General features: G+C 33.9%; 1 protein-coding gene across 4 annotated transcripts in view; it reads right to left on the bottom strand.

Annotated features, from left to right (window-relative positions):
* Nucleotides 1-2462: 2462 nt before the first annotated feature.
* LOC123671200 (silent chromatin protein ESC1-like) overlaps nucleotides 2463-21851 on the bottom strand; it is a 34524-nt gene continuing 15135 nt past the window's right edge. The window contains exons 5-7 of one of the 4 annotated variants that reach the window (XM_045604921.1): nucleotides 21424-21552; nucleotides 14274-14548; nucleotides 2463-3153 (exon numbers count right to left, since the gene is read on the bottom strand). In XM_045604921.1, the coding sequence (XP_045460877.1) occupies nucleotides 2962-3153; nucleotides 14274-14548; nucleotides 21424-21552 (596 nt within the window). In that variant the 3' untranslated portion in view covers nucleotides 2463-2961. Of the gene's footprint in view, nucleotides 3154-14273; nucleotides 14549-21403; nucleotides 21553-21851 lie in introns of those variants that run through there. The other 3 variants (XM_045604922.1, XM_045604924.1, XM_045604923.1) reach the window with 3 other exon arrangements.

Raw genomic sequence — 21851 nt, 5'->3', positions numbered from 1 at the left:
TCCAAATAATAAGTGGATATCAGAAATTTAGGTCAATTTAAATGAATCCCCCTGTAGGTCCGAAACTTCTTATGGTGGGATTATGCACCAGTCCTAAGAACTAGAACTAAACCTAAGAACTAAGAATGGAACGCTAACAAATCAATGACGGCGTTTATGCAGGTTTCCTAAGAACTAAGAAACTACCACTAGCACTAGCAGGCCAACTTTTAACTAAGAACTAAGGGCTCAGGTAAAATAAAGAAGTGCGCTTGTGCCGCATAGAATTTCAATATTAACAAGTACCAGTTTCTATCATTTTATGTTCCGTTATTCGTGTTTATCGATGAAAAGTATCATGTGTATTTGAAAAAATTGAATTTAATTTTTTCAAAATAAATATCAAAGTCAAACATCAAAGTATAGAACAAATAGAAAGTAGTTCGAGCACGTGCGCATGTCTTAACTAAGAACTTAGAAGAGGGTGCATAAACGCCACTGAATTCTTAGGTTCAGTTCTTAGTTCTTAGTCCTTAGTTCTTAGGAATAGTGCATAAACCCACCATTAGTCTTAGGACCCACAGGCCACAACAAGCTACTTTACTGAAAAGCCTAGATGACCTGCTTTTACCACTAGGCTATAAGCAACCACTCATGTTACACCCTGTATACTTCTCAAGATAGGTTCAAACTGATTCATCTCATGATCCTGTAATACTCGTAAGTACAATATTATAAGCAAACTGAGAAACCTTGATTTTCAAATCAGTAATGATCAGCTATTGACATAGTATAAGGAATCTTTATAATATACTAAAAGTCTAGAGTCAATAGCATAGTATAAGGAATCTTTATACTATACTATTGACAAGCAACTCTAGACTTTTAGGCGCCCGGTTGCGAAATAGTTATTTTCCTATCTACAGCGGAAAGTTGTACTTTACCGCACGAGATTGCCTCGACGCGTGGGAAGATACATAACACTCAAGACAGGAACGATATTTTTTCTCAAACCGTATTATAAAATTCAATTTCATTCATTGTACCAATATTTTCTTTCATTTCCAATAAACATTTAATCATGGAATAACATGACCAAAGTGTATTTGGAATGAGTACTTCATCAAGATCAACAAAGTACGCCATAAATACCAAAAAAACATTTCTAATTTTTTTGCGTATAGTAATAATCCTGTAAATTATCAGTGAAAAATTTATTATTTTTACGGAGATATGGGAGTTCATTTAAGCATTTTTTATATGGTGTACAAATTTGCTTCCGCCATTTAGCAATAGATGGCTGCAGCGGTAAGTGGTAGTCGAAATAAATAGATCGTAGATGTCATACAATGATCTAGGTATTTGTAAACATAACGTCATCGAAATATTAGTCGATTTGTGTCTGCATCATAAAAGTATTCTCAATTAAACATGTCAACTTACAAGTCAAATTCTCGTTATGTGCGGGAGGTTTTTGTATCTATAATGTGCCACTATATCTTCTTTTCAAAGAGTGAGTAATAATAATAAAAAAATAATATGCTTATATACTATTGATTCACTGGTATAATAATCCCTCTTAAATTATCAATAAACAATTCTGGCTAATTCGAAATCTTCTCAATACATTTATGGTTGATTAATCTTGCTCTAGTGGGTAAGATCATGTTCTTCTAAGCTGAAACATGGTAGCTCGAGCACTTGACAGGAAATACATTTTCTTGTTGAGAGGGACCGTCCTACCATTCATTGTTAGGAGAAAAATTAACAGTACTATGCCTGAAATGGCGATGGGATACAGTAGCAATGCCTACAAAGAAAACATAAACGGTTCTCCTTAACTCGTACAAGACTACAAGCAATTAAGTTTCTGGAAGATCTTACAGGGGAGAAGGAGAGTCGGGATAGAAAACATCAATACCTACACAATAACACTGCTGAAGGTACCACGAGCTGAGCTTTGAGCAATGGTGGGACTGTTGACAGGACACTGTCGATGCAAATACCTTTGGTACCGCATGGGTAAGTCAGCAGATGAGATTTGCAGGCTTTGTGGTAGAAGCAGCAGAACATATAGTGTGTAAATGTCTGGGACTGACTGTCCTAAGAAACACTCACATGGGAAAGTCAGTTCTGGATACTCACGAAGTAATAGCCAAGGATCTCAAGGATGTCGTCGGTTTCATTAACCATATCGACGGCCTCCCTAGATTTGTATGAATAGGTAGGATTAAGAACAAAAGAGTTCCCGGAAGACTAACAGAGCCACAACGACCCCTATTCATACATAATAACACAAACTTTTATCACTCAAATATTCCTATTCATTTTTTTATAAATTATCCTTTTGGACATAAGTTATGTTTGTACGCCTGCGGTATTTTACAGTACTTTTAAGTTTTCATACAGATCAAAATTGAAAAAGAATATTTTGATTAAAAACAATGTTTTACAAAAGATATCAAATAGACAAAACTATGTAGTATTTTGCTTCAACGTTTATTCAATATAAGAAAATAAATACTTATTTAACGAGCATTCCATGTGCCAATTTTACTAATATAACATAATGATATCTTTATCGACTAAGAAATGCAAAAAATTGTAACAACGACAAGTAGAGTAGTAATTAATTTTAAATTCTTCCCGTATTTGAGTATATTCTGATGATATTGCAGGGTTAGATGAACCCTCAGAAAACCTTCAAAACTCACTTTCAGTTCCATCTTTATCCTATGATACATAATTAGATCTATAATAATAGATTAGGTTTTCACAACATCATTATCTAAGAATTATTTATACGTAATATTTCGATTAATTCATTACAGGACAATGAACGAAATTATTTTGTGATCGTTAAGCTATTCTAATGAGCCCAGTTGATTTACTAGAAAATATAGTAGTATAACTAGGAACGTGCTTTTAGATGTTCAAATTAAGAAAGCTCTTTCTTTATCAGCTCAGCAACTTTTTTTCTTGTCACTCCTGTAATTTCTGTGGTTTCTTCACCTTCTTCCTCACTAGAAATCCACGAATACCGGCTTGAATCTTGACAGCAGATTTTTCTTGTAAGTCGATGTTTTCCTTCTGTTTTTTCGCCTGGTTTTCAGTTAGACAACTTGAACTTTTACGTCTTACTGTCTTCTTGGTGTTCTCCTCAGAAGATGTGTTCTGAAAAAAATTGATTGGTTTAATTCAACTAAATTGCTAAATCGTTAATATTCCTGGGGAATTCGTATTTCTTAATACGTTTTTAGATTTTTAACACTTCTCGTATTTATGAGGGACATAATAGAATACTGTTTGGGCCCTCGTTCCCTGGACAGATTGTTTCAATGTCAGTAAATTTTGATGTTTGAACCACTCAGTCTAAAACTATAATTATGATGATGAATTCGTCCTGAAATGCTATTCTATAATTCAACTCCTGAACGAAAAGATCTGAATATGTACTTGAAATTTTCAAGGAGGTTCGGATCTTAAATTATTAAGATATTAAGCTTTTGCTTCTGATGAAGAACAAAGAACAAGAGGGTATGGTGAAATAGTAAAGAGTGAATTTTTAAAAAAGGCAACCACATTAAAATCAGTCCAAGCATAACTTCTTTGAATAATTTATGATTGATAGATACTGTGTGAGGCAGTAGATGAGCGCTTTAGGGAACATAACTTAAATTTGATTGGACAACAGTAACACGTTGATATACAGGATGAGTCAAAAAAAAACAGTTGCACAAAGATCATTCATATATCTCGCACCACTCCTTTATAATCAACTTCCAGTAGATATCAAAGAAACAAAAAATAACAGAACGTTCAATAGAAGAGTTAAAACCTGGATCAAGAGCAAACCTAAGTCTTTTTGGGATACATTCACGAGCAGGAATAAGTTTGTTTAGTTGTGTGTTCGTCTGTCCATAGAATTGTTGTTAATTTGAATCACAACCCACGCACAAGTGTCATACTTTTGTGGGAGATTTATGTTTGTTCATTCATTAATTAAGGTAGAATTGATGTTTATTATTTTTTTGTATTTCGGAATGAATAAACATTATTATTATTATATTATTACTGTGAGAGGCAGTAGATGAGCGCTTTAGGTAACATAACTTAAATTTGATTGGACAACAGTAACACGTTGATATACAGGATGAGTCAAAAATGTGTACCGAGCTTTCTGGGGGTGATACTACATTGAAAAATAAGTACAGTTTGATGAATAAACTTATGGGCCAAACTGCATATTCAGGGAGATATATCCTTCCAAAGTTGATAAAAAAAATTCTCCGCATTACTTCTAAAAAGTGAATGCCGCCAGATTGAAATTTCGTGCATAAATGTATCTTGTTAATTTTTTTTTTATTACAAACCTTTATTTCTAATATTGTTAGGGGCGCATATCTACATCACCACGGACAGCCAAGCCACGCTGAGATCCCTGGAATCGTGTTGTCAGGGGTCTCTGCTGACTTGGGAGTGCCGTAACACCATAAAGCAACTGGCCAGAGGAAACAAGGTGACTCTACTATGGGTACCAGGGCACTGTGGTGTTGAAGGAAATGAGAGAGCGGACGAGCTTGCAAAAAGTGCATCTAGGCTAAGACCTGCTGGACCTGAGCCTTTCTGTGGGATAGGAAAAGACCAATACAAAGCTGCGGTCCAGCTATGGGAGTTGAACAGTAGGACAATCCACTGGACTAACACTCCTAGACTTGCTCAGGCAAAGAAATTCGTGAAGATTTCACCTACTTACACCAGAAAACTCCTGAAGCTGTCACGAGCGGAGCTTCGGGTGATGGTGGGACTGCTGACGGGGCACTGTCGGTACAAACATCATTTGTACCGTATGGGTAAGTCAGCAGACGAGATTTGCAGGCTCTGTGGATCGGAAGTAGAAACTTCTGAACACTTGATATGCAAGTGTCCAGAGCTGGCTGGCCTAAGAACCATTCACATGGGCAAGCCGGTCCTGGATACCAGAGAGGTAATGGCCAAGGCCCCTAGGGAGGTTGTCAATTTTATTAACGTCGTTGACGACCTCCCTGGGTTTCTATGAATGAGTAGGGTAGTGAACAAAAGATCTGCATGGTCGCAGTTCCCGGAAGGCTCACCGAAGCAAAACGACCCCAGTTCAAATAATAATAATAATAATATTGTTATAAATGGTGTTTTTAGAGGCCGAGTCATAATTTTTTTGGGACAACTTCTTTCGTTGTATTCGTTCTGCTGAGAAATAGAAACAGTCGAGGAAAGAAAATAACATGAAAACGGTACTCTTATCCAAATATTAAAAATTGAACCCTTTTCGAGTTTTGAGTTTTTGTGGTCACATGATGTCAGCAGATTCATTCATCGCGAGATTCATCCTACCATAGAAGATGTTTCAAAAATCATGACTCAACCTCTAAACACATCCTTTATAACAATATCAGATCTGTAATGAAAAATGTATTTCACCAACATACATTTATGCACGAAATTTCAATCTAGTGGCTAAGGAGTTATGCGGAGAAATTTTTTTAATTTTATCAAGTTTGAAGGGATATATTTCCCTTACTATGCATTTTGGGCCATACATTCATTCATTCAACAATACTTATTTTTTAATGTACTATTACCCCCAGAAAGCTTGGTACACATTTTTGACTTATCCTGTATATCGAAGGGAAAATTATTCAACTATATTATGGATAAATTTCTCTTAAATTTCCCTTATGCTACTTTGTAGCTGGCTACTGCGACTGCCAACATTCTATAATTTATCAAGAGATTATACTCTATTTCCTCAGCATTCACGAATAAAAAATACATTTTTCTTGGAGTTTTCAAGGTTACATTCTGGATTAAAAGGGACTATAATTACACTAGGGGATAAATTGTATTACTTTGTTTATACTCATGTTGGTATTCATGATGTGTGTAAGGAATCATCTGGAGTAAAAACGATTGGTATTCAATTCAAATTTCCCATTTGTTGTCAGATGTTATTTTATATCGTGAATGAATCAAAGTAACTGTATTTATTTGTGTGCAAAAATTGGGCAAACAAATGGAAAAATCAATAATCTTGGAGATTTTATGAAGCTCACTGGCACCAAAACGATTATTGGATACCTTCCAAGTCGTAAATTCGCATGAATTATTTCACTTCTTTATTTCGAAGATATTTCGGAGATGATTTATTGAGATTGCAACTTCTCGAAGTTTTGCCTATCTGATGTACTCGAAATCCGAATGCAAGAATGAAAAAACTATATAGTTTGCCTACACACTTCAGATAGATTAGGTAGACTAGAAAAGCAACGTGAGGAGGGTATTAAAAATATGAATTTTGACAAAATTTTCGCGAATAACTCGAGTATTTATATCCAATTATATTAAAAGAATTATTTTGTTCTTTATGATTCAAAGGACTTCTTCTAAGCAACTGAACCTTCTTTAAATTATAAAATCAATTTCACTGCATTTAGACAATTTTTCAATTCTGGAAAAAGCACCTCCCCGAGCAGGACTCGAACCAGCAACTTACGAATTACTAGTCCGATGCTCGCCTTTGAGCTATCGAGGAAGTTGAAGATTCTCCTCAATGAGGAACCACTAATCCCAGAATTGAGTGTAAATATTCCTTACGGACTATATATATAATTCGCAAGGGTTGAGGAAAGTTGAAATTTGATGGAAAGAACATAATAATAACGTCAGTGATCATTACGATTCACTTAACCTTTGCTCCTTTAAACTTCTTTAAATTAATAATATCAGAATCTAGAAAGAAGGGAGTGAATTTTTGAAAAGGACTTGAAGACGATCATCTATATTAAGCAGCAACATAACTCGTCAGACATCATCAACATAACTCATGGATATCTTAGTGTCTCAGTTGAAGAGAATGGTCTCGTAGATGTGGTTGTCTGAAGCGCCTATCTTGACTATATGGTACGCCTCGTTTGTCAAGAAGTATCTGGATTTTAGCAAGAATACACTACACCTGATGACGAAATGCCTGGCATCACTAGTTAACGCAAAATCTGCTTTGGACAAGCATTTAAAGAAGTGACGATTAACCTAATGAAGCCATCTCAGATACTGGAGTTCATGAGAACTCTGAAACTGTAAGGCAAGCTGTAGATAACGTTATGTAGAGAATAGCTCTCATGGGGGACACAATAGACCATTAGGTCGCAGTGAAACGGAACCTCCTTAATTGAATCTTAATGCCCTGTTTGAGCAGTTGCTTTTTCCGTGCTCCTTCTTTCCTCTACGGACGAAATGTTGAAGTAAAAATAAAACTCCAGTCAAGAAAATCAACTTCTCGTTAGGCGACGTCTTATTCAAACTATAGATTTTTATGATCAATAGTGAAAGACGAAGGCAATTCTTCTTCCTTACAGCTTTGGACTAGAATAAATTGTAATGTTTTTATAGTGAGTAAATAGTTACTTCTCTTGGATATAAGGGGTTTTCCAATGAGAGGTTTCATTATGAATAGTATGCTATCTGGACAGCGGTCACTTTTGACATTTGACAAGTTAAATCTACACCATTCCTGAAAATGGATATACGTATCAACAAAGTAATTGAAATTGCTAAAATTCTCTACAAAAATGGTAGAAATCTTGCAGTCACAGTTCGCAAAAATATAGCACTTTTGGATCGTCGTTCGTTGTGAAACACCTTCTCAGAAAACTATAGTTCAACTGCTGACAAAATTTTAGCTTTTGGTACAGGTTGTGTCGTGAAGAATCGAAACCACGTGTGTCGCTCAAGAAAACTGAGAATATTGCTGGTGTAGCCCGTAGTGTTGACGAAAACCTAGGTTTGTCGATCCATCGTCGATCTTGGAAATTAGGCATTTCACAAACGACATAACACCGAATTTCGCGTAAAACCTTAGGTTTTTAAGGTTTTTATCTAGAAAAGGAATAATAAATAATATAAAATTGGCTAACACCTGCACTTGGTAATGAATGAAGAAAATAAAAAAAAAAAGAAGTACGATTTCCAAATGTGTAATATCATATGATATTAATTATCTATCTGGTTGATGTATCAACAAAAATGTCATCAATATAACCATTGTCAAACAGAAGATTTCCACGCAATTCCATAGGAATCACAATCGAAAGTAAACCAAGGATAATGCATGTCATCAAGGGAGAGTAGCGATATACCGGTTTCATCCTTATTAGGGACCATCAGTACCGCATTACTTTTTTGTAGAAAATAAATATTCAAAGAGATATAATTACGGAACCCCGAGTCATATTTTTGTTTAGTGTACAGAGAAACTTGTTCCCTACCTGATCACAGAACGAGCGCTCAAAAATGAATCATAGAAGATTTTTTGTCCAAAACGAAATTTCATTATTAGTTTTAATCATTAATAAGCTGAACATTATCGTTTGAGACTATGCCTGTCTCAAAATTCGAAAATTACAAATATTGTGACGAAATGATGAAGTGATCTGATCGGGGAACGAGCACTCAAAAATGTCTGGAACTATCAAAATAGCAGAATAGCTGATATTAATAATTTTTTTATTGTTTAAAAAATTTCATCACAATTTTTTTGGAGCCAGCATTGTCCATCTCTGCCTCACTTCCTGCGCTCATTATACTGAGTGGAAAATTATTTCTAATTTGGGTCCTTGACTCTTGCGACGAAAGAGCTAATCATAAAAAATCTTGGCAAGACTAATAAGAAACATAAATAAATTGAAAGTAAAGTTCTGAGGACATATTTTAGGAGTACCTCGGACGTAAGCGAAAATTGGGAACAAGTTCAACCGTTCTTGGTAAATTAAATTCATTAACCGAGACTATGGCTACACTTGTTTGAGTTCTAGTTGAAAATCCTATGGATGAATAAATTTATCTGTAATATCTAGGTAGCGTAGCCAGAACTAATTAGCGTCAAAATGTTGTCTCGGAAATAACTAATGATAAGTGTACCCAAATTGAGAAAAGTATTTGAAACAGAAGTTTTTAAAATAGCTTAGAAATTTAAAATTTTCCAAACGAAGAATTATGCTTTCTCTAATCGAATTTCAAGGATCCCAAATACATAATACAATTTTATACCTATTCATCATCATCTTCAACTTGAATTTTGTCTGATTCTGATGACGCAATCAACATGAAATTCTGCAAGAAGGTTGACCTTTCATTTTGATGATCAGAAAAAATTTTTTTGAGGATATTATTTGCGAAATCCCTAGTCTAATTATTTACATTAACAAACTGGATCGTAGCATTCGAAATCTAAACCTACCCCCGAAAAGTCAATATAATTGGTATTTCGTTCGAGCTTTATTGTGTATAAGGATGACCGGACGACGAACGGACAGAATTCATTTTAACCACGAATTCGTCATCATTCTAATTCGATGCTTTGCAAAGGCAGCTCAAAATTTAAAAATTACAGTAATTTGGGAAAAATTTTAGCTAGGTAAATATTCTAGAAGCCCTAGCTTCCAAGGTTATAATAACAATGATGATAGCCAACCTCCGAAATGGAGACGGTACATGAAGAAAAAGAAGAAGAAGAAAAAGAAGAAGAAGGAAAAGAAGAAGAAGGAAAAGAAGAAGAAGAGAAAGGAGAAGAAGGAAAGGAAGAAGAATAAAAAGAAAAAGATGATGTTTCTTCTTAGCATTAGCTAAGAAGGCAAAAAATCAAATGTTTTTTTTCGATCGAATTAATTGAAAATCGAAAAAATAAATGATATCAATAAAAGAACAACTATCACGGAAAAAACCGATTGAAATTTTTTAATGATCTTTGCAGAAATTGTTGAGGGTGACGGATATAATTTGTTATTTCGTGGAATCTTTCATTTTGGCACCAATAGACTAGAAATGAAGCGCAAAAACAATTGGATCGTTCGAATAAATAGAAGTGGAAATAGTCAACCACAAATTAGTCTCAACACTTCCGTCCGAGACGTCCCAAGGTCAGCACTGTCTTACGACACTAAAAGAATTTCTGTCTTTTTCTGTTTATTCTCAGTCTGAATATTTTCTCCTTCGTTATTTTTCCTTGACATGTTTACAAACAATTATTGATGATAAAATAAGCTGGAATTGGCAATTTATAGGTTACTGTCGTACTGACAACTGGCCAAGTAAGGTAAGAAAAATTTGAGCGCTTCCAGCAATTCGGGAAATAGATGCAAGGGGAGGAATTACGAATTACTCAGTTTTTCCTATATACAGGGTGAGTCAATTGTGCTCGATCGGTCGATAACTCTTCAATAACGATTCAAATTTTGACGGAATCGACAAAACACAGCGCATGAAAAAATTCAGGGCATGCCGTTGGAAGAAATGGACTTATTGCCATTTTTGGAGGTTATTTTTGAAAATTGCAGTGTCTTTAGAGTGATACATAAATTTGAAGAAAACTTGACAACTTTACTGGAATTCAATAAAAAATCGTATAATTATCTCGAACGGTTTTCAAGATATGATCTTCAGGTTGAACCATTAAATCCATGAAATTTTCGGAAAAAGTACTGTGGATTCCATCAAAATTTGAATCATTCTCCTAGCCCAAAATTTACAAGAGTAATCGACCTATCGAGCACTATTGACTCACCCTATATGTTGAATAATTCGACCGTGAAACATGTCACCATTGAAATTATACATTAGTAACATAATAAATCAATAAATCTTGAGTCTACAATGTATGATGAGATAAGTGCTGAAATATTCTCAACTGGCTAGTGTTATGACCTAAGTGTTGTAACACCTTCATGTGAAATTTTCGTGGATTTGGTAAAACCGATATTAGAATATTAGACAAGTGGGTATCAATTTGGGATTTTTATTTTCAATGAAAAAAAATTAGACGGTCAATATCTTAGTTGGAAACTACCGTCGTCTTATTTTTCGATGACTTGGATATAATAAGAGATAGGACCACCCAATGTAGTACTATGCAAGGTGTAGATATTATGAGTATGTGGCGATAAAAGCAATTCGACATAATGTTTGTGTCTAGCCGAAATTTTCGTGACAATACTTAATATAAATGTACCTGCATTAGTGTAACAAGGGTCTTTCATGGTACTTGTGCATACAACCTTCTCATTCATAAGGTTCTCAGAAAGATACCATAGAGAATATCTATCCCCTACCCGAATTAGTGTCCAGGCACCATGGTACTATTGCGCATATTGCGTTCGACATAATGTTTGTGTCTAGCCGAAATTTTCGTGACAATACTTAATATAAATGTACCTGCATTAGTGTAACAAGGGTCTTTCATGGTACTTGTGCATACAACCTTCTCATTCATAAGGTTCTCAGAAAGATACCATAGAGAATATCTATCCCCTACCCGAATTAGTGTCCAGGCACCATGGTACTATTGCGCAGGCACGCAACTTAGAGAATAAGAAAAGGAAGAAGAAATTCACGGTGTACATAGTATATGATATGATTTTATGTTTGTAACCTAGGTATAAAACTGGGAAAAGGGGAGTTCAGTGGAGGTAATGACCAGTTGAGTTAGTAGAGTGTTCAAGGAGGTTCCAAATGCTGTACCACAATAAAGTTGTCGTCTGTCGTCCGTCAGTGTTTTAATAATCCCCACGAAAACGTGATACCTCACAAGTAGATAGATAGCTACAAGAATTTTGGTGCATTGATCATTGATTGTTTTCATTACAAAAGTAGTAAATAGTTTTCAATCTAAGGCATATTACATTTTATAAAAAACATAAATGTATAAAGATGCTCATTCTTCGATGCTTGTTTTTTTATTTTTCATTATTAGTTGTTGGGCGCTCGATTATTTATGCTTGCACATGCGCATTGGCGCATGAATTAACTAGCGCTCAAAACTCCTAACTTAACGTCAAGGCTTTCCTCGTTTTTTCGAGTTTTTTTGCTAGATTTTCCTATAGTTGTGATGAAACTATTGACACAAAATTAGGTACAAAGCTTGGAATGGTTATTCTTTATATCCAAACATGCAAACTCTCAAACCGATCGAATCCGTATTTGGAAATATTTAGCAATTCTTTTTAACTATTCTTCTTGAATTTTTATGGTCCTGTAGATGTTATCCACTCGAAATTTTGTACGCAGCTTCAAATCGTTCTTATATGTATAGGTACATGCGAAATTCCAACCTAGTCTGATATATACCTGTACCTTTTGGAAATATTGGATGTTTCTTTTTTTCCACTACTCTTTTAGAATTTTCTATACTTCTGACAGTGTGATCTGCTCGAAAAATCACATGCTACTTGAAAATATTGTTTCATATGAACACCTTAAACTTCAAATCCAAATGCAATTTTCATTTCGATCGAAACTGTAGTTTTGAAATCATCAAAAACCAAAATTTCGAACTATCATATTTACGGAACCCCTGGCTCATAATTAAAAAAATACAGATATTCTGACAATCTGTCCGGTGACGTTGCCTCAATAAAATTCACTTGCTGCATTTGCTGCTCGATAATGGTTATGCGAGATCTGTCAAGTTATTTTTCTGCAATACATTGTTTATGAGAGAAGAATATAAAACCTTTCAACGATGCAATGAAATTTTTATGTCTACATATTTCTTTAAACAAGGCAGTCGTAAACGAATCATTACAGTATTTGGCAAACAAATAGATAATTGTCAATGTACTGCCAAGTGCATTATTATTCAATTAGTTCAACGTAGTTTCGTTGAACTACATTAGAAATTCAATTTTTTTCACAATTCACTACGTTATATCTACAAAATTGAATGCTTATTCACAGAAAACTGATGAGAGGATCAAAAGTAATAAATCAAAAAAAAAGTCAATAATCTACTTTATGTTGGAAAAATTGTTCGTCACACTTAGTATACTCATCTGCCATTTAGTCTCTATACCTACATATAATCCTATATTTTGACTGTTTATCTCAAATTTGTTCTACGATTTCTAGAAAAGATCTTTTTCAGGTGAATTAAAATAAGCATGTTGAAATTATTTGAACCAATTATGACCAGAAAGGTGCATATTCTATGACAGAATAAGTTGCATATAGGTTATCCCTGACCGACCAAATTTATAAAAAAAAAAAATTATAGAAACTTTGACTGTAAATTCTATAGCCTGAACAGAAAATTCTGCTGAAATGCAGTCGTTAATTTATGAATTTCAACTCGGTTGGATCAGTTGCTACTGAAATATGTCGATATGTGAATCTCGAGTTTGTAGGTTCTTTCATTCGAGAGTTCACGTGTCAGCGGCCGGCTGAACTGACGGACAGAGTTCGATTGATGCCAAATTTTCATCGCGAAGTCAAATCTAATAACAGATATTTTACAGCAATACGTTGCTTATAATTTGAAAAATATAAACCGCTCAATTGTGAACAAAGTTTATATTATCATACAAGAATACTTATATGTACAATATTCTTTCATATTTGCTTCACAACTTCAGGAATAATGTGCCTTTCAATTATTATTCACAAGCTCATTCGATAATTTGAAAATGGTTTCAAATTAAGGATAACTCTTATCTGAAGTTGTCAAGTTAATAAAGCATGCTGAATTGAAATTAATATACCTCAAATATTCAGAACTTTGTATTATGAAGAATATGAAAAATTAATGCTATATAGACCGATAAGAAATAGACTAAAAATAAAAGTTAGACTTTTTTTGTTCTCTAGCAACCTTCAAAATAAGGCACCTTTTAATCTTGAGATACCGCTGCAGGCTTCTTTACTCATGGAACAAGGATTATGATGCAGGGAAAAATAATCATTATTCTTTATGGAAGTCGGCTTTAAAATGAATAATCGTAGTGTTGACAGTTCTTAAACGCAGTATGTTGACTTAATTATTCGATTAATGGAAGGTATTCTTGGAAGACATTTCACGGTAAACATTTCCATTTAACACGCTTCATTTTGAAAAAAATATCCATTAGACTTATTTTCGCCTGAACTCTTTGTGTCGAAATCACACCAACTTTGAGGTACCCCTCAAAGTTTGTGTTCTTACTTGAATAACAACCTAGGACTAGAAGAACCGGGATTTGTGCAATGAAAGGATAAAAATATAACAAATCTTTCGCCAGTTATCAGTCTAAAGTACTCCATAGACTACACAGTCCAAATTATCCAAATGTACATGTAATTGAAAACATTGTCTTATTATTGTGATTAATTTGCATTAGTAGAACTTCGAATGATCATTAAGCAATTTAAAGTCGTGTTGGTCAATAATATTTACAAGCTAGGGAGTACTTAAGTAGTTTTGACTAATTTTACGTAATTCTTGAGTATCTTACCTTCATTTTGAGTTGTTTCCTGACTTTGTAACCCCTGAAACCAGCTTGGATCTTGGTGGCAGCTTCAGCTTCCATGTTTTTGTTGCGCAAAGTCGAATTGTTGCGTTTCGTCGATTCCATCTCGCACTCACTCTCAACTCCTGGCTTATTACTGAGCGTATCTTGCGTGTTGGCGTCGCTAACCGACGTCTGCGCGTCGATGTCGACGTCACAAGGCGCTTCGCCGACGTCGGTTGGTCGCTGCTGGGTTTCCGTTGTCAAGTTTTCAACACCTGCTGAAAGTTCGGATGATTTGTTTTAGGAATACAAGTTGGAAAAATAGCCTTGATGATGAGAAAGCTTGGAGGCTTGACGCCCACTAGAGTTTATGGTGAATCAGCCGAAATTATCGGCTGCTATTTACAAAATAAATAGGTAATATTGAATATAGATTATTCATGGGGAATCGAGGTTAACAAGCCGATTCGAAAGGGAAATAAACAAAATTGTTTCCTTGTTTGTTGAGTGACTGACTGATGCACAAGGTGGGTAAATTTCGATGTTTCAGCTCTCCAACTTTTAAACCAAAGGGGATAGACAAAATCTGATACGATATCCATTCTCGTTCTCTCTTTCTGACAAACTAACAGAACAGGAGAAGATTTCATATTTGTCCACTTTTCTTTGTTTTCAAGCGAGTCATAAGTGGAAATCGGAAAAATGGTGATTTCGAAAAAAAAATTATATCTCTGCTAATTCTGATGACAGAGCTCTGAAATCAAAACAGTATGCGGGCACTTTTTACGTATAATTCAGTGGCGTGCTCGTCTTTCTAGCAGGATTTTTAATTACGAAGTTATGACCCAAATTTATCAAGTGTACAACTTTGCTTCCGCCGTTTTGCAATAGATGGCTGTAGCGGCAAGTAATAGTCAAAATAAATAGATTATAGATGAATAAACTTAGGTATTTTTAAACATAACGCCATCGAAATATAAGTCGATTTGTGTCTGCATCATGTTATTTCGATTAAACGTGTAAGCTTACAAGCCAAATTATCATTATTTGCGGGAGGTTTTGATTTTCTGCTTTAATATGAAGGAATCTGCAGCTGAGGCTCATCTAATGCTCTCAAATACCTATGGTGAGGCCACTATTAGTGAAAAACGTGCTTCAAGAACGGCGATTTCGACGTCGAAGACCAGCATGGCGGAGAAAGAGTGAAGATGCAGAATTGGAGGCATAACTTGATCAAAACTCGTGTCAAACGCAACAAGAATTGGCAGGATCATTGGGAGCGACGCAACAAGTCATTTCAAAATGTCTGAAAGTCTTGGGAATGATTCAGAAACAGGGAAATTGGATTTCGTACGTGTTGAAGCCGAGATATGTTGAACGGCGTTTGCATGCTTGTGAACAACTACTTGCAAGGAAAAGACTAAAAGGATTTCTGCATCGCATTGTGACTGGAGGCGGAAAATGGGTTCATTACAATAATCCCAAGCGCAGAAAATCATGGGGATATCCCGGCCATGCTTTCACGACGATTATTCACGTTTTATACTAGTTCGATTTTGATGAAATTGGGTGTGCTTATTTGAGTTGAGATATAAATTGTTTCACAAGAATTTCAGTTTTTTTAATGAATATTGTGCGTTGCACATGTGTAAATAAGTACTTCTTGGTGGGTAAAAGTGTTACTAGACCGAAAATAACTCATTTTTGAGGGGTTATTTTTGGAGCGAAGAACGAGTAGCCATAGAGCGATAGAGAATTTCTGTATTAGAATCATCAGGAACCAAATAAAACAAATTACATTTAAGGTAGTTATATGTTTGAAGCAATTCAATTCCTCTTTTTATTTGTTCTTATTTCAATATCTGTAATAATCTTTCGATGATTCCAGATAATCTTGTTACAACAAGGTTCATACTTTTCATTTCATCAGCTGCGACAAGGAAATTTATCGTCCAACGTCAGTATTTTCTATAACTATAATTATTTAGCCAGCTCATTTTCCGGCTAAATACGTCAGAACTTAAGAGTTATCCACCTGTTGTTGGCAAGCCTCCGAAAAGTTTTTTTTTCATTGGTTCATTTCGATGCCCAGAAATGCATTTTAATTGATTTCTTTTATGTATGTTTCCTATGTTAAGTACCCAGAAGGTCGAATATATATATTTTACTCAATACTGGGTCATAACGATTTGAAAATTGTTTATTGGAGGCTACTTAAATTTTATTCATGTAGGTTGGCCTATATAGACCAAATCGTCAATTGCTTCCAATGAGTCAACTCAATGATTTTGCGTCAATAAAATTTTTATTAGATTCATCAGGCCTCTGCCAATTGAATAATAACAACAGTTACTGTTGCATCATGTCCTCCACAATTTCAACGAGAAGTGATTTACAACAGAACAAATTTCATCCTTAATCTACTTGAATTGCGAGTCTACCGAGGAAGCTTTGTGATCCCTTCGGGATCGACATTTCGTTCATTCATGCGCCAATTGTGCCCTTGGAGACTACACAACTCTACCTTTATAGATACCTATATGCATACATACCTACACAAATATATTCTATGTTTTTTGAGATCCTGTTCTCCGAATTAAATTTACTTTCAAGGTCAGTAATTTTTCAATTTTTAACAGATAGAGACCTAGTTTAGAACATTAAGGTTAGACTCGCTTATGATTATGATCCATACCCAAATTCAATTCTGTAATCCGTGTACAAGATTACTTCAGAACAGAAGGACCTAAAAGCTTGAAATTTGCAGGATATATTCATATCTTGAATTCCGCGTTTGAGTTCGTTAATGGTGAAAATCCCACAAGGGGTTCTGGGTTCCCATTGGATTCTGCCAATACTTACGATTATAAGACTATTTGCGGTTTGGATCAAAAAACAGGGAGTTTATGAGAAGATCATGAACTTGGATGAATTGAATCAATCAAAACTAGTAATTAGAAAATCAAAAAAAAAAAAAAAAGAAATTCAAATTAGAACATCTAGTTTTTGTTCTTTCAGTCAATTTTACGTATAAAAAGAAGGGAAGTAGGCAAACAATATACCTAAAATGAACACAAGAGTTGTCGAAGAAAAACTTGAACTAAGGGAATACCACAACTAACCGAGTGGAGGAGTCTTTGACTTCCGAAAAACATGGAAAGAAACTCAAAGTCGATGTTTCGATAATTAAATTTGACATTTCTTGAATTGCAATTAATTTTCCGATGGGCTTGTTGAGAATCCATAAACCAATAAACTTTTCAATTACGAATAATTAATTTACAATTCATGAAATGTCAAATTTAATTATCAAAACATCGACTTTTAGTTTCTTTCTATGTTTTCCGGAAGTCACAGACTACTCCACTCAGAAATTGCAATTTTTCCTCAGTTCTAGTTTTTACCCGATAACTCTTAAACTGTTGTTTTTATGTATAGGTTTGGCTTAAGTAACCCCGCCTCTTTTATAAGTAAAATTGTAATTTGAGAATCTTGAGTTTTGATGAATTTACTTTGTCCAAGTTTCTGATTTTCTCATAAACATCCTGTAGATTTTTGGCCACCCTGTAGCATTCCGATAGCCTTATTAGCCTCAGCGTTTGTTAATTTAAGTCTTGGCATTTTCGAAGCCGTTGATAAACAGACTCCATTTCAAAATAAAAACATTCATGAAGCATATACAAAGAACCAAACTTCAGAAAAAAGGCGACCAGATTGACGAAATGTCTTATACTGATTTTTATTGGATCGATTCAAGTTGTTATTGAATTTTAAATGATTTCACAGCGATTTTCTCGAAGATTACATACTTTTCAAAACGATTGAATACGATATCCCTAACTCTTGTGGAACAGTATATTTTGGTTATATATTTTTCTTAAATATTCTATGATTTTGATTACGAGTTCAACATAAAATTTTGTATGATGGTGGGCTGGTGAGACTTATATGTCTTTTATTTTGCGAATTGACTGTTTCGAAATTCACAGGAAAACAAAACTTAACCATTAAAAAACTCAACCGTGGAATTCAAGATATGAAATATCCTGCAAATTTCAAGTTTCTAAGTCCTTCTGTTCGGCACTAATCTTGTATAGGTAAGGACAACCGGTTCAAAATTCAAAAATTACGGACCTTGTGAAAAATTTGATACTCTATTCGATTCTCAAAAAACATAGAGAATGGAAATTCGTATGGTAGGTCTAAAGGTTTCTGAGAATAATATCTCTGAATTTTTTTTTAATAAGTTTGGAAATATCGTAGTTATTTGTAAAATAATAATAAGATTATAAATAATCAAATCAAAATATTTCTTTCTATGGGTGAAATGTTCTAAAATAAAAATAATGATTAAGGTTGTAATATGTTTTTTTCATTTATAAAAAAAATAAAACTTTTATTATCGTTTCAATTAAATTTTTCAATGACAAAGACAAACTGTGATATATTTTTCTTATTTACATTTGAAAATTAACTGATTGAAAAGTAAATGACCTAACGAAACTGTAACTTCTATTTATCCACTCAGGTTTGTGATGGCAATATCACAAGGACCGTTGAGCACATTGAAATTAAGTCGACAGGAAATAGAAAGGCTATTTTTAATATTCAATACACAACGGGGATATTGGAATGTTATGGTTTGAGAATTCTTTCATTACGTTTATTTTTAGGTATAACTATAATCAAAGACTGATTCTAATTAGCTAGTAAAGTAATAGTTTCGACCTATATTTTGGGTTTTGTTAATTGGATATGTACTTTGGTGTAAGTGGACCTACTCATTCATTATTTTCATTCATCTTTTTTTGGATTTCATTTTTTCTATCATGAAATATCAAGTCTAAGAATAATTCAAATTATATCATTGAAAAAATTAAGTTTGAGAAGAAACGATTTTTTTCATATTTATTTTTCATTGATGTGATTACTTCAGTGTGATTTCTTTTACATATTTCTTTCCTCAGATCATTTATCAATATAAAACTGTTATTCCATTCCAAAATCGACCACTTGAAAGGAAAACTTCCATTTGAGTGGGATTACCACCACGTGGCTCTCCATTACACAGCACATCAGGTACCTATTCATTTCCTCACTGGCGCTCCTCTACGATAACCACATTTTGTACAAACGATTTTTTTTTTACAAAATTATAGTTTTACCTTTTTTGTAATGATTTTTGTAGGTTTTTTCGACGAATATTTCAAAAATATATCATATATTCATTGAACATATCATCAATTTTTTTGCGAAAAACGAAAAGATACCTACCTACCAAAAATTTTTTCTCATTCTAAAATTAAAACTATTGTTATCCTACAATGTAGATTATTCCCTCTTAAGAACATGTTATGCAGGTGACAATTTTATTTGACGAATAATTAATTAACTCAGATATAAGAATTTGTTATCTACTCAAAAACAGAGAATATTTCTAGCGAATTAACGTTTTTGAAAAACTGAAATAAATCCAAGTTTCTGAAAAATTTTTAAATGTAGAATTTACCTACCTATTGAATATAAATCTTTCTTTCATATAAGAGACTTTTATTTTTCTATTTCAAAAGGTTCAGCTTGAGATTCCTTCCATACAAATATAGCATAGTTGATATTTCGTTCAAACATTTCTAGTTGATGGGAAAGAAAATATTATGCTAATGTTTACTCAAATCTGTCAGATCCGATTTGGGCAGGGAAAACAAATTCATGATTCACCAAATTTTGTATAAACATTTGCATTGAAGTTTGCCAATAATGAAAAATGAAATATATGATTTTCTGTCTATGCGATATGTACCTACTGATGACTTTGTGTCAGATAGAAGAGAAAAGGCAGTGAAGATGCATGAACTAAGAGACTAATGGAAGTATTAATTTTAGAGATGGTTGAATACTTCTCATATCAGTTCTACAACTTCAAAGAGAAAGATGAAATTATTATAAAAATACAAATACATATTTAGGAAAAAATGCATGAATTGATAGCATAGAGGCCAAGTTGCTTATGATTATAACAGTCTTGTACGTTGATTGTACCTATTTAGTGCAGTGATGTGCTTGAACTATCGCAGTTTTCATTCAATGTTGAATAAAAGAAATATAAATATATATTGTATTGGGATTTATACGAAAGCACAAATTTAGAATTAGGTTTATTAGCCAGTTCATTTATGATGGTATCAAAAGACAGCAGACATTTTTGATAATTTTATCAATCAAATATTTGTTCTCAAGGTTTAGTTTATTTGAACTAATATCTGTGGACTTGTATGTCCGGTGAATTTGGCGCTTTCTTTTGACAATGAAGGATCTTGCAATCATGCGTTAAAAAATTAAATTCTAGTGAATGCCTAATATTAAAATATTTTGATATATAATATTAGTTACACCAAGTGTTTCCAAGGTGTTTGAATAAAATAAAACAACAAAATAGAACAAATACATATACATAAGTCAAATAAGCATGCAAAGTTTCGGCATTACTTCGAGAAATATTTGAGATTACAAACATGTGTTCCGCTAAAAACATTTGGCATTTAATAATAATAACTAGTTTCGAATGCAAAATCGTAGGAATTTTCTATATGTTGAATGTGTAAAAATCGGCTTCCAAATAATTCGAATGCGAAGGTAGTTTTTTTTTTGTCTTTGTGAAATACATAATAACTTTATATAGGGAATTCTGTTTATATTGGTTGGGCTGCCATGTGTTATTTATTATAAAGTCGGCTTAGTAAAGGCGGTTTGGAGATTTTTATTGCAGGTAATGTTGGCAAACGCAGCGGAGTGAACAACCTTATGTTGTTTTTAAGAATGAAGGGTGAAATATGAAGAGGTGGCCTGCAAACTGGGCCGACTTGCCGCCCTCAAAAAGAAGTGCCTGAATTGGTTTCACTGTTTCACCCTTAACGCTGGCCCTGCATTGATTGAAAAATAACCGACCAACTCCAAAAAAACAAAACAGAAAAAAATATTCAAATCAATGTGGTCCTCGTGATATACTTCGGATATGTTCAATAGAAACAAAGTCCCCATCTGGGACAAAAACAGATAACTAACCATTAGCGAACACAAATAACAACGTTTATTACATTATAGTGCATGTAAAGAGTTCGGTGAATTCCACTTACTATTATGACATATACTTGACCTGGAACTTGTGATCCATCCACGTTAACATTACCACTAGCCTCAACATTATTTGTTTGGGTTCCTTGTATATTCGAATCTTTCATCGTACTTTCGTCATGTCCATGCAGTGATTCTTGTATTTCAGGGTCTGAAAAATGAAATAGTCTTCCTGAGTGATCGTTCCACAAACACAGCACTATATCATTTCGTTACGATGTCTGTAATTTTCGAATTTTGCGCACTCGATTATGTGAGGTACTCTCTAATCAAAAATTGTTAATTATTTACTAATTTTTTATAAAAAAACGACACAACCAATTCTACTATTAGTCACATCGCTGAATAGGTAATCAAATCACCTTTCATTTGATGTATCACAATCCATATATTCCCATTTGAAAAAATAAAAGTAGAGGGGTGCGATGTATAGGGGGTGAGAAATATCAA

This window comes from Harmonia axyridis, chromosome 1 (genome assembly GCF_914767665.1).
Source record: "Harmonia axyridis chromosome 1, icHarAxyr1.1, whole genome shotgun sequence".
NCBI classification, from domain to species: Eukaryota; Metazoa; Arthropoda; class Insecta; order Coleoptera; family Coccinellidae; genus Harmonia; species Harmonia axyridis.
Note: the sequence above shows the minus strand (reverse complement) of the source record. Positions and strands in the feature narration are given on the sequence as shown.